The sequence below is a fragment of the Tachypleus tridentatus genome, chromosome 8 (genome assembly GCF_004210375.1).
Source record: "Tachypleus tridentatus isolate NWPU-2018 chromosome 8, ASM421037v1, whole genome shotgun sequence".
Taxonomy (NCBI): domain Eukaryota; kingdom Metazoa; phylum Arthropoda; class Merostomata; order Xiphosura; family Limulidae; genus Tachypleus; species Tachypleus tridentatus.
In genome coordinates, this window is record NC_134832.1 from 147084816 (window position 1) to 147098568 (window position 13753).

General features: G+C 31.1%; 1 protein-coding gene across 5 annotated transcripts in view; it reads left to right on the forward strand.

Annotated features, from left to right (window-relative positions):
- The window catches only part of LOC143223718 (catenin alpha-like), a 51769-nt gene that overhangs the window by 8957 nt on the left and 29059 nt on the right, over positions 1–13753 (forward strand). For all 5 annotated transcript variants that reach the window (XM_076452044.1, XM_076452046.1, XM_076452045.1 and 2 more), the window contains exons 4-9: positions 3216–3382; positions 4791–4910; positions 6278–6367; positions 9561–9743; positions 11563–11766; positions 12230–12463. In XM_076452044.1, coding sequence (XP_076308159.1) covers positions 3216–3382; positions 4791–4910; positions 6278–6367; positions 9561–9743; positions 11563–11766; positions 12230–12463 — 998 coding nt within the window. The remainder of the gene's footprint in view (positions 1–3215; positions 3383–4790; positions 4911–6277; positions 6368–9560; positions 9744–11562; positions 11767–12229; positions 12464–13753) is intronic.

Below are 13753 nucleotides of genomic sequence, written 5' to 3' on the forward strand. Positions count from 1 at the left end.
AGTTAATAGAACTGTAGGTTACACTACTTAATACATGCAGTAAATTGCACTAGTTAATACATGCAGTAAATTGCACTAGTTAATACATGCAGTAGATTACACTACTTAATACATGCAGTAGATTAAATCAGTTAACACACGCAGCAGCTTACACTGGTGATATGAACAGTAGATTACACTAGTTGATACATGCAGTAAATTACACTACTTATAATACAAAGTACATTACTCTAGTTGATAATTACAGTAGATTGTGGAAGTCAACAGATGCAATTAATTGCACTAGTTAATACATGCAGCAGATACACTAGATAATATGTACAGAAGATTAAACTAGTTAACATTTTCTCAATGGGTCAGGGGTCAAAGACCATGTCATGGCATTTATTGCTTTGCATTCAAAATTTTATTGAACTACTATTTTATGAATTTATATCAATAAGTTTGGAATCAAATTGCATATTATAATTTAAATTTGAATACTACATATGAGTTAATATCTTAATTTAAAAGTAAATATTAAAAGTACACATCTAAATATAGATTTTAATCACATGGTATGTTAAATGCAGCACTTTAAAATTAGATGTTTGCGAGATTAAAATACTAAATATATACTTTCATACAATTAAAAACTCAAATTACTAATATTTCCAACATAGAATATAAAATAAAAACCTTGTATCTTTTTATTTTGCTGAAATTAAACATTTTTTAATTGGTTCCTTATATACTCTTACTACAGTATATGAAACATAAATAACCAATCAACAGTTTAGAATGTCTCCATAGTGGTTTTCTCAGTCATTTTAATCTTTGAAAATGCTACCACATTATTTAGATCCGAGTTTACAAGGTGATACATTGTGTCTTTAGCCTGCTTGAAGTTTCAAATTTTTTTTAAATCTAAATAAATCTTAGTTACTAAGCTTAAAAAGTTATAGTGGAATTTCGTGGTATTAGTGTAGTTATTTATGATTTTTTGATTACTCAATTGTATATATATATATATATAAAACCTAAAAAACTTTTTTTAATATCCTCCACATGCAAAATTTTAAAAGACTTAGCAGCCAACGTCCAGCAACAATCAAGTACAAACGTTGTAGCGAGAAGAGATAACTGTTTGCTTTACTTCTTGATTTATTGTTCAATATTTTAAGAAAAATAAGTTTAATACCTTATTTCTAAATAGTAATAATCTATACACACATACATGATGTATAATAATTGAAATGTGACTGTATATTACAAAATACTAGTCCATTACAACACAGCCAAGACAGGGCAATTTTACATTACTGAATATATAACATGAGTGCACTAGGTAGGCATGACCGGAAGGTGTAAAAAATATAAAGTAATAAATATATATGTTCATTTATCGTATTATGGGACTTAAGCTACTCACACTAAACATTTATATTTTCGTGTTATAATGTGTAATGTTCATTTATAGTATTATGGGACTTAAGCTACTCACACTAAACATTTATATTTTCGTGTTATAATGTGTAATGTTCATTTATAGTATTATGGGACTTAAGCTACTCACACTAAACATTTATATTTTCGTGTTATAATGTGTAATGTTCATTTATAGTATTATGGGACTTAAGCTACTCACACTAAACATTTATATTTTTGTGTTATAATGTGTAATGTTCATTTATAGTATTATGGGACTTAAGCTACTCACACTAAACATTTATATTTTCGTGTTATTATGTGTAATGTTCATTTATAGTATTATGGGACTTAAGCTACTCACACTAAACATTTATATTTTTGTGTTATAATGTGTAATATTCTAGCATGAAAAAAGCATAATTTATATTTATTTCCTAATTTTTTTATGATGGTTACAAAATTGGTTAAGTGGTAAGACCCTACATAGTTAGAGTATAGAAAATAGCATAAAATATGATACCTTACTGAAAACAAACATTTGAAATGTGTTTAGGAGGTTTTAGAGGTTACAGAAATAATATTTGAGCTTTTTGTGACAAAGAATAGTTTTTTAAACAAAATATGAAATCACTTTACACTTAAACTAGTAATGAAAAAGACTATTATCACAAACAACTCTTCAGTAAAAATATTTCATTAAAAAGTCTCATTTCTGTATCCAAAATACCTGTAATCTATACTTAAACTACACTAAATCTTGTGAAGATACACATGCTTTATCAAAAGTTATAGCACAAATCTTTAATATGTGCAAATGTGTAGATAAACTTGTATATATTATATACAGCTCAAAGCGAAATGGTTAAGGGGTACTTTTTAGCTCTATCTTATATTTATAGGTGATAGGTATTGGGAAGTTTGAATATCTTCAGAACTATGAGTAAACAGAATAATAAGGTTTATTTTGCACTGCACAATGCTTTTGTTTCATACTCACAGACCATTTGTGATAAGCAAGTAAATTAGAAACTGTTAGGAAAAAATATTAATTTTATTCCTGTAAGTGCTACTTTTAGATTCAGTCAAACTTAGTCTTAATAGAAGGGTAAAACGATTATAACAGAAATAATATACGGTAAATTATTTACAAGGTTAAAGTGTGCACGGAACAACCGTTTGTGCAATGTCCTTGAACATTGTGTTATGTATTTGATGTTAGATTTGTCAGCTCTCCATTTTACATTAAGTAACTGATGGAATGAAATTTTTGGGTGGAAGAATAGAATTGTAAAATACAGTACACATGAGTTAGAAAACTAAATATACTTTGTGGAAGTGCTAACAGTTATTCCAGTAGAAGATGCAAACTATATGATGGACATAAACATTTTTCTTTTTCAAATGAACTTTGTCTTGTCAGGCTGATGTTAGTTCACAGAGATATCTTTTAAGACAAATATTTGTGTACAATAAATTCATTGCTTTAACTGAAAACTTGCCATATCTCACGTAAATACGGTTAGTAAATTGGGAATTGTCAACATACCTTCAGCTGATATTGTGACTAGCTGTTCCTTAAGTGTTTCTGTATTCTTTAGTTTAATGAAAATTACATAAATTGGCTTGTATGTGTTTTGCTGGAAACCAGCCTAACACATTTAAATACGTGTTAATGGAATAAGTAAAAAAAAAAAAGCAGGTAGTTTACTTGTGATGATTGTACAAACCAAGTAAGTCATAAATATTAATTACACTATATTCATATTGAGTGCTACTGAAACAGTCTTTTTGTCTCATGCTTTCAGGAGAAATTATGAGCAGAGCAGCTAAAGATTTTGCAGATGATCCTTATTCTTCTGTGAAAAGAGGAAACATGGTTCGAGGTGCGAGGAATCTCTTGTCTGCTGTCACCCGATTACTTATTTTAGCTGATATGGTGGATGTTCATAGACTCTTGAAATCTTTGAAAACGGTAAGATTTTCAGCCCAACTGTGATGTGGACCGATATTCATCTTTTAAGTAACTAAACTACTTAGTAATTAAAAAAACACATTTTACTTATATAAGACATCACTATGTCTTCTTAAATATATTTGTTTCATTACTTTTTGACAGGTTGAGATGTAATTGCATACAGTTTATTGATTTTAAAGTATATTTGCAGTCTTCTTAGAGTTTATACCATGATAAATGTTATTTATTACTTGGTAGACTGGCCTTTCACTTATAACATCTCAAACATTTTATGTAATATTAACAAGTACATCAATGTTGTGATGGTTGATTTTAGAAATATCTTTTGGAAATTTACCATTTAATTATAAAAAAAGTAATTTTATAAAAATAAAAATACTCATTTGCATAACTCATAATTTTTCACATTATCCCTAACTTTTTCATAATAGGAGTGTAAGATGTAATGTTTTTTAATTTTTAAAAACAGACAAACTTCAGTTTGAAGTGTTAAATTATAAAATGTAAAATGAAAAACTTAGGTAAATTACATGATGTATCTTTCTAATGAAAAATATATTTACCAACAGCGTGTGGTGTTTCTTGTTTATACCTTTTTAAGTATCCAGCTTCTATTCTATTCTAATCAGACATATCAGAATAAAATGGTTTCTTAGCATATATAAAGCTAATTCAGGAAGAATTGATTTGAAACTCAACAGCTTGTAATCTAATGATGGGCAATATATCAAACACATAACATTTACTAGAAATTCTATATAAAGTAAATAACTTTTGCACTGTATAAAGTTTAAAGTTGATACTATGGATTCAGTGATATGTAGTAGAAGTTTAGACAACTAGACCAAAACTAAAATATATGATACTTAATGGACAGACAAGAAAAACTACACACAGACTTCAGTTTGGAGAGTTAAGATGTATCTAAATACTCAGTATCTGTCTATTTTAGTGTGATATTTGTTAAGAGCACATAACTTCATAGTTGTATCACTCCTGCTTCTGCTACTGATTATGATATACTTTAGCATCCTATATTGTGATTTATTTATTTTTGTCACTTACATATTAAGCTTTTTGTATTTGGTCTTTTTATCTAAAATGTCAATAGTCATTAGAAATGAGAAACTGTTGAGATATTTTGTTTTTAGAGGATTAATTTCATAATAAAAGTTGATCGTAACACTTTTACAAGAACAGATTTTACCCTTTCCCCATTTGGTCTTGTACTTTTAGTCACACTCCATCAATTAACAGCTAAGATTATTATCAAATTACTTCATCAAAAACAGAAATTATTTGAATGTTTTAAATTTAAATGTTGCTATAATGCTAAAGATTGACTTTGATGAGTATTTGATTTCTATAATTGTTACTACTTTCACTGCTCCTTGTTTGTTATAAGGTGGAGGGAGATCTTGATAAAGTGAAAAATGCATCAAGCCAGTCAGAGTTGATGGAAATGTTCCGAAGATTTGGAAAGAATACAAACGATCTCATTCAGCAAGCAGCGAAGAGACAAGCTGTATGTGATTGTTTCACTATAATACTCTCTGTGTTCAACCTTGAATGAGTTATAGTTCTAATTAAACTGAAAAAATCTCAGAGTAATTAAATAATGGTTTTTCTAAATATGGAGAATACAACCACTTTTTGTTGGGGATCATAAGTTCAACTTATTTCTGGTTTGTTTGTTTTTTAATATATTGCTGTTCCTTCGCTTGCTATATTTAAATTACTGGAAGTTCAAAGGGTGTTGACCATTTGTAATTAGATTACAAATACAGTCATTGTGGCTTGTGACTATTATTGCTGTCACAATGCACTACTACACCATAATATTGATCCATGCAGTTCATATAGCACACATGGGTTTCACAACAATTTTGCCAGTCTTGATTGACTCGTCAAACATAATAAACAAATTTCCTTATTAGTTGTTACTGTACTGAAATTAACTGATTATATTATGTGGCATACCTGAATCCCACAACACGAGAGTCCATCTGTACTAACTGCCTCCACAGGGTGTGTAGCCATCCATCAGTATGTCCAGAGTGCTTAGTCCCTAGCTATGATCACTTGCTGAATGTATGCAGATAAACATGGATTTATCATAACAATGGCCATTGTGGCCACAGCCTCTCTGGCACCCATGTGGTGCTGAACTCTGCATCAGAATGTCATTTCTCATCTTTTTGTTAGAAACTAGTGTAATGAGTATGCTACTGCATGTTTTTGCATATATATTTCTCTACAAGTGGGTTTTCTCGACATCACTGATAATGAATGAATATTTCCTATGAAATCCTTATCAGTGTTATAATTGTAGATACCAATATGGCTGCCAGTTTTTATTTCATTTCTTTTATGCCTTTTGTTTACACGTAAGATATTTTTACTTGTTAACTGTATTAACACTTAAATGTTACTTTGTTTGTTCCATGATGTCCTTGTTTCCCTTACTTTTATCACAAGGTTTTTAATTTTTGCGCAAATCGCAAAATGCTTCTACATTAACTAATCTTAATTTATGAAGTATACAAGTTTTTTAACACCTTTACATACAAATATGGCCCTCAGTATGTGCATTTTAGCATTAATTGTAGTGCACATTTTAAAAATATTCAATGATGTACTCACTGAGTACAAAATAAATCTTCAGCATATTGAGTTTAGTATGACTGCAGTGCTTATTTTAAGAACTGAACATAAGCCCAAAAAATTTTGACTACTTCAGATAACTGCAACACTTGTATAGTTTAAGTTACTGTTCTAGACCATTATGTAGCTTTAACCTCTTATAACTTTTCAATATAATACGTTTGTGATTGAGGCTTCTTGAACAAATGTTTTCTTTAATAATAAAATCACATATATTTGTTATTTCAGGAACTCAAAAATCCTCAGCTACAGGATGACCTAGCTGCAGCTCGAGCTGTGCTAAAGAAAAACAGCATGATGCTTCTAACAGCTTCTAAGGCAAGTCTCTTAAACACACTGTACTGTGTTGAAATGCAGAGTGTTACGGTTCCAGCAGTTGGTTTGTGTTGCCCTTAAACCCTAAATACGTACTGATACTTTCCTACTAATATTCCAATCTAATCTCTAATGTAAAAACTTATTAATATTTTGAGTCCAACATTTTGTTGATATCATTATCTTATCCTTCCAGTTTTTACTTTATTAGGGATAGTGTACTTTCTCTCAACCAACTTTAGTCTTTTCTCATAATCAACAAGGTTTTACTGTTATTTATTATTCTTGGCTTGCAGTCTGAGTCCTGGTTTGAATTCCCATCCCATCCATTGAAATGTTATAATGTGATGGTCAATCCCACTATTCATTGGTAAAATAGTAGCCCAAGATTTGGTAGTGATAGTGATGACTAGCTGCTTTCCCTCTAGTCATTCACTGCTAATTTAGGTATGACTTGTGCAGGTAACCCTTGTGTAACTTTATGAGAAATCTACTATAAACCAGATATTTATTGTTGTTAAGATGGCACTTTATTTAGCTCTTCAGAAGTTCTGTACACTGCCTACAAGTAGTGTTGTATTATCTTGTTAAAGATTTAAAAAAAAAAAAGTATTGCATTTAAAACTTTTTTGAATTTTGCAATCAAATGTCTGTGTATGTGTATGTTGTTAGTTAATTTGTAGCATAGTTGTTTGTGAGTAAATACTCATCCATAAAGGTTTTGGCAACAGAGATTAATATCTATTTATGTTTGTCTTGTTGTTGTTTTTCTGCAATACAAGATGTGTGGGAATAAAAATTTGGCCACAATTTTTTGACAGTTTATAATCGACTTTAATGTATTTTCTGATGTCCGGTATACACGTTATTGTTGGAAGTAGTAGGATTCTTGCATTTTATAAAGGGGTAGATGTTTTACACTAAGTTCTAGTTTTTGATATTAACTCACCATGTATTGATTCTGTAAATGCAGAATGTCAAAATACAACAAATTGTTCATTGTCATTTCTTAACTACCACTAGTAAGCCAAGGTTAAACCATTTAAGCCCACATCATGACACTACATCCAACACTCCACAATTGAAATAAACTCACACCTTGACAATGTATCCAATACTCCTTGCAGTTGACTGTCTTACTCCACTTACACCTTTTTCATTTACTTTTTCTTCCCTCCATTCCTCTATATCTTCAGTGTCTTATAGATGTGGTCTTAGATATTTTAGCAAAAGGAGACCTTCATGAGGGTATTTAGCCCTACAACTGGTTAATGCCCTCATTTTCTAGTTTTATGTTTTTTTCTTTTACTTTGCATTTGCTTCTTATTTCTTTACTCAAATAATGAGGTCATTTTCCTGAATTGTTATTGAATTGGGTCTGAGGTTCAATATTGCTCAAAACATTGGCTTTTCTTCACACCCTTAGAGGACTCCACTTATACCTGCATTTTTCTACAGGAGGCTGCTTAGCTGGACTCATTTGTCGAGGGTTCCATGTCTATGCACTCACCCTACATTAATTTGTTATCTTGTTCAGGTTTAGCCTTCATCACTTCATGTATGGGAGGTGAAATATATTTCCCCAAAGTGTTTCTCTTCAACCTTAAGTTTCTTGTGCTTTTTGGAACTCTGTCTGTCCTTGTATCACTTATCCATTTCAGCCATACACATTGGTGCCTCTTCAGTGGATGTTGCAGAACTGGTGTGGACCTTTCTCAGTATTCATTGTTTTTGATGTTGCACCTCCCTTTTCCTTTCCTTGAGGTTTTAGCATGACTGTCTCAAGTCCACACTGTTTCACTGTACTTACTTCTTCCTATGTCTAGACCAAATGTTTCTTCTTCCTACTTTGGCTGTTTGGGCAGATTTATCTTTCACGTTTCACTACTTTATCTCATTTTCACTAACCCTAAGATGAGAACTTTTACGCTGTTGGTGGATAAATTTGCATACATCCAACTACTTTTATCTTTGTTGTTTGGCTCTTTCATCACCTGCAGGATTTTGACTCCCTTGGTTTACAGTTCTTTCATATGTCTACATACCATCTTTGAGAAAGGTAAGCAGATTTTTATTTTTTTTGTGTGCCTGTTTTTCTTGTCCTGTTTCATTTGTCCTTCAACACTGTCCATCTATCATTTGAACTGTTGGTTTTATCAAAGTTGGTTCATCTGCTTCTCCACTATTATGGACCATCCACTTTGGGGGACTTTTAGATTTCCTCACCATTATTCTAAGCACTTGTGAGAAACAGGTCAAGACTTGACACTGTCTGAGTAGTGTGAGTTACTCCCTCAAACAGGTAATGTACTCTGCAGCAAGAGTCTACACTTAGTTGGATGTACTCTCTGCAGCAAGAGTCTACACTTAGTTGGATGTACTCTCTGCAGCAAGAGTCTACACTTAGTTGGATGTACTCTCTGCAGCAAGAGTCTACACTTAGTTGGAGCCTACCTGGGTTTAATTCTTACACTGACCTGTCCACCACTTTATTGTTGTCTCCCATGGTGTTCTTATTTCCCCATATCTACATCAGTGACCAATCCAGTGCCCTCTATTCTGCACAACCACTACAGGTAACTTATGGTATTCACACTACCAGACCGTAATATTCCTTGGTAAATAGCTGTCACCAAGGAAAGGTCTGCCCATTTCTTTGGCTTTTGCTTGCCAGCTTTCAAAAATGTGATTTCGTGGTCCAGTGAAATATCTTACTGACGGGCATTCATTCGGTGGAAATCTGAACACTACTTGACAGTTCCTAGTTACTGTGCCAGGAGTTTATGTTTCTCTCCTGTTGGTGGAGGGTAATCAGAAAGTAATGTTGTCAACATGCACTTTTACAGTTCATGTTAAATGTGATTTTATTTAGGTGTGAGTTAGCCAGGAGCATGCAAGTCTCATAGTGTAGCATGTGATGAATGGAGCTATTCTGTGTGAAGAATATATCTATTGGAAATACATTTTCAGATTAGAAAATTGTTAACTTTTGATACATATTTTTGCATACTTACATTGTAATTGATTTGATAGAGATTAGCTTGAATTTGAATTTCGTCATCTGGTAATTATATTGTTTATGTTACACTATTGTGGATCAGAATATAAACATGTTGTGTAATAATTATTATTGTAATTAAAAAGTTTTTATTCATCAGTCCACTATACTTAAATGTTAATGTTTTTGTCATTCTAGGTTTATGTAAGACATCCAGAGCTCTCTGCAGCTAAAGAGAATAGAGACTTCATCTACAAACAGGTTTGTGAAGCTGTCAACACTATTAGTGACATTGCTCAAGGAAAGACTTCTGGTAATGTTCTAGGTGATCTTCCTTACAAAGGTGCAGGTGAACTAGCAGCAGCCTTGGATGATTTTGATGTATGTATCTCTCACACTATTTGAAAATAGCTAGGTTAATTTTCTTTTTTAACATTTGTATTATTTAAGTTAAAAGCTCTAACTAGGTAGTACAGCAATAAAAAGGTAAGCCAGTGTGGATGTTGACACAGCAATATATCTTTTATAATTATTATTTAGCTCTTTGTGAAAAAATATTACTACTAACTTCATCAAGCAGTTTTCTTTTTTCCTTTATAATCCTTCCTACATATTTCATTACTTAATTGCATTTCTTATGTCTCCTATTCTGACTTATGAAAACAATTAACACTGAAGTTTATGGTTTGCTTCAGATTTTCTTGTCTGAGTTATTAAGTGAGCATAATTAAAAACACAAGTTTTTAAGTAAATTTAAACACAAGCCAAAATAAAGAAGTAATTTTCTCTTAGGATTTTATAATTGGACAAGCTTTAATAATTAAATTTTTTTTTGCATGTTCTAATTTTTTTCATAAAAAATCCCTTTAGGCTAAGACATGCTCATTTTTAGTGTTTAAGGCACTTAACTCAGTATGAGGTGACAGGTTCAAGTCCTCATTATCAAACATGATTTTGTTTTCAGCCATGGCTGAATTATAGTGTGACAGTCAATCTCACTATTCATTGGTAAAAGAATATCCCATTAAGTTGTAGTGGGTGCTGAAGATTAGCATTCCCTCCATTCTATCACTACTAATTTAGTGATGGGTAGCGTAGTTAGGCCTTATGTAGCTTTACACAAAATTTAAAACAAACCAATCCTTTAAAAATGTATTTTGGATTTTTATTGCTACTTGATGTGAAATTAATATAATTTTATCACTTATTAAATTGAACTTTACTATAAGTATATATAATTCCAACCATAAAGATCTGTGAGTCTGATACAAGCAAGTTATTAAATCTCTAACTCCAGATGTTTGATTTCCTGAAGCAGACACTGTGCTTGATACCCATCTCTCTAGGTTCATTTTCTAACTAGTAGCAAACAAAACTGAAGTCAAAGTTTCAGGGATTACAGTCTTAGTTACAAAGTATTGTTAAACCTTTGGAATGTAAGTTATTACATAATAATAATGATTCTTGTGTCTTATAAACCTGGACTATTTAGTGAGTTTGTGTATTTTGTACAAATTCTTGGGAGAAATGTCGTTGAAAGTCTTTTATGAATTTGTTAAAGTTACAGAACAATAAAATTTCTTCCAGTTTATGTTTGTTTTCGTTGGACAACATTAGTGGACTAACTTTGTGTGACTTTCTAAAAACAACATGGTGATAGATATTGTACCTTCCCACTTTAAACAGTGACATTTTTTACATACAGTTGCAAATAAATGATGCAAGTTTGAATGATTGTTCATGTTAATGATGTAATAAGATTTTAAAAATTACTCGGTTACTGTGTAATAAATGGCTGAGTTGGTTTCTCTTCTGTTCAAGGTATTTTTATTCTTGTTTTAATACTAGTCTTGACCAACAAGGTTTTGAAAGCAACTTGTGTTATTGAACCATAATTATAACCAAGAAAATTTAATGAAATTGATTAGGATGTAAATAAAAACAGGGAAAAAGTTGAAAAATCAGATTAGCAACTTGAAAACCCAAAGTAACCTGTTTGTGCTGTTTTGGTTAATATAGGTGTATTCAATTAACAACAGGATATAACTGTTTTATTAGTCACACATTATGTGATATATTAATCAGATGAAATTTCCTCAGATCTGGAAGATTTCTGTTTAAAATGACTACTGAATTAGACATGCTTGCAATTTTTATTTTCAGTAATTATTTATCACAGTTCTTATCTGTGATGTTTCAGGAAAGAGTGATATTAGATCCCTTGACATATACTGAAGTTCGAACTCGACCAGCGTTAGAGGAACGTCTGGAGAGCATTATCAGTGGGGCTGCTCTTATGGCTGACTCGTCTTGTACTCGTGACGACAGACGAGAGAGGATTGTTGCAGAGTGCAATGCTGTACGACAAGCATTGCAGGACCTGCTTTCTGAGTATATGGCTAATGTAAGTTAAATAAAGAATAGGGAGTTTTGTAATATTATTTCTAGGTCAAACATCTGTAGTATTTTTAAAAATGAGAATGTGTTCACACGTGTGTACAGCTTTAAACAGACAACTGTTGTTTAACATAAAATGTGTAAAATCAGAAGTCTATAAAATTGTTTTAAAAAATATATCAGAAATAGATCATAAAAATATTTGACTGAATTTTCATCTTAGTACTACTTAAAGACGGTAAATGAGGTACAAGAAATGTTTGATAATTTAACTTGTACAGTTTATGTAAATTAGGTTTTTTTAACTGTGGTTTATCATTTCATGTAATTTTAAAGAAGAAAGTTATTTAAAAGTATTGTTTTTCTTAGTGCATTTATATGAGCTGACAAAGTAGTGTTGGGAGGAGGTTATGTGTATGTGTGTGTGAATATACCTAATATACCTATTGACTGAACAAAATGTATCACAGGTTGGAAGAAAAGAACCTTCTGATGACTTAGACAAGGCCTTGGAGCATATGAACATAAAAACAAAGGATCTTCGTAGACAGCTGCGAAAGGCTGTAGTTGACCACGTGTCTGATTCCTTTCTGGAAACAAATGTTCCTCTTCTTGTATTGATCGAAGCAGCAAAGGCGGGCAATGAGCGTGAAGTAGGAGATTATTCACAAGTGTTTACTGAGCATGCTAACAAACTAGTGGAGGTAAGTATAAAGTGTTAATTAGATAAGGTTATGTAATGTTATGACTCGTACTTTTTGTGGACAAAGTAATGATGGCTGTTTAACCAAGAATGGAGTTGTTAGAAGTTTTTTAGAAAAACTTAAATATTAAAATGACCTTAACCATTCTAATGGTTTAACTGTTTAAATTATAGCATTAACTACAACTGGACTTTCTTTATATGTGATCAGATCAAAATATAGTTTTTTTTATTCACAAAATATATCTCAAAATAATTTACAGACCAAAATGTAAAAGAAATATGGCATAATTAGCATATCTGTAAACAAGGAAAAAATTCAATAACTAAAAGTTAACTCTCTTTCTGTAATTTTCCAATCTCTGAATCCTTGTGTGTTAATACATTTTAACAGTACTGCAACACTGGAATAATATAAGGTTGTTGTTTTTTTCTCTGCCTTGTTTGATTGGAAAGAACAATATTTATGTTTATTATGAACTTATGATCGAATTAGAATAATTTTTAAAAATATGCACATTATCAATGACAACTTGATATTACTCAGAAATATACCTTTCACCATTTTGATTTATACTGCACAAACCTGCCAACAAATTGTGTAACATGCATCTGTGATCACAAACTAATCAATGCTTTTCTGCTGAAAGATGATGACCCTAAAATAATAGGTTAAATATTCTTATTCAGGGTTTTATTTTATAATATTTTCCCTTTAACTCTCTCTCTGTAATTAGCTTCTTCTAATATTTTTTGCTCTCAAATGACTACGAATAGTCTTATTATATAACTGCCACAAAATCTTTAAACCTCAAATATACTAATTATTAATTGTAATTGATTCTGTGGGAAGATAAAATCAAAAAAGATGTTAACATGTTAAAGGTGATCGATGAATCAATATGGATTTTGTATAGAACAAAGATTACTGTACGAATAGCCTACAAAAGAGTACGTGTTACCTTATAATGTCAAATTTTTATAGCCTAAAACGTGCAGAAGTATGTGTAAGAATTTAAAAAATGCATTAAAAAGTAAATTACAGTTTGATGTAATAATGGTCTTAAGCATGTTTACTGACGAGGATAAGGATGTACACATTTGTTTGCATGTGCTCATGACACGCATGTTATAAGTAAAAAAAGTAAAGATTTGTTAGTAGTACTACTGTTCAAATTGTAAACATAACAGAATTACATTAAAACTTATCTGCACTCACCATGGGTGATGTCAAGCATCGTAGTTGTTAACATGTTAATTAGTTCTAGAAGTTTTCTTGTTTATTTAATTT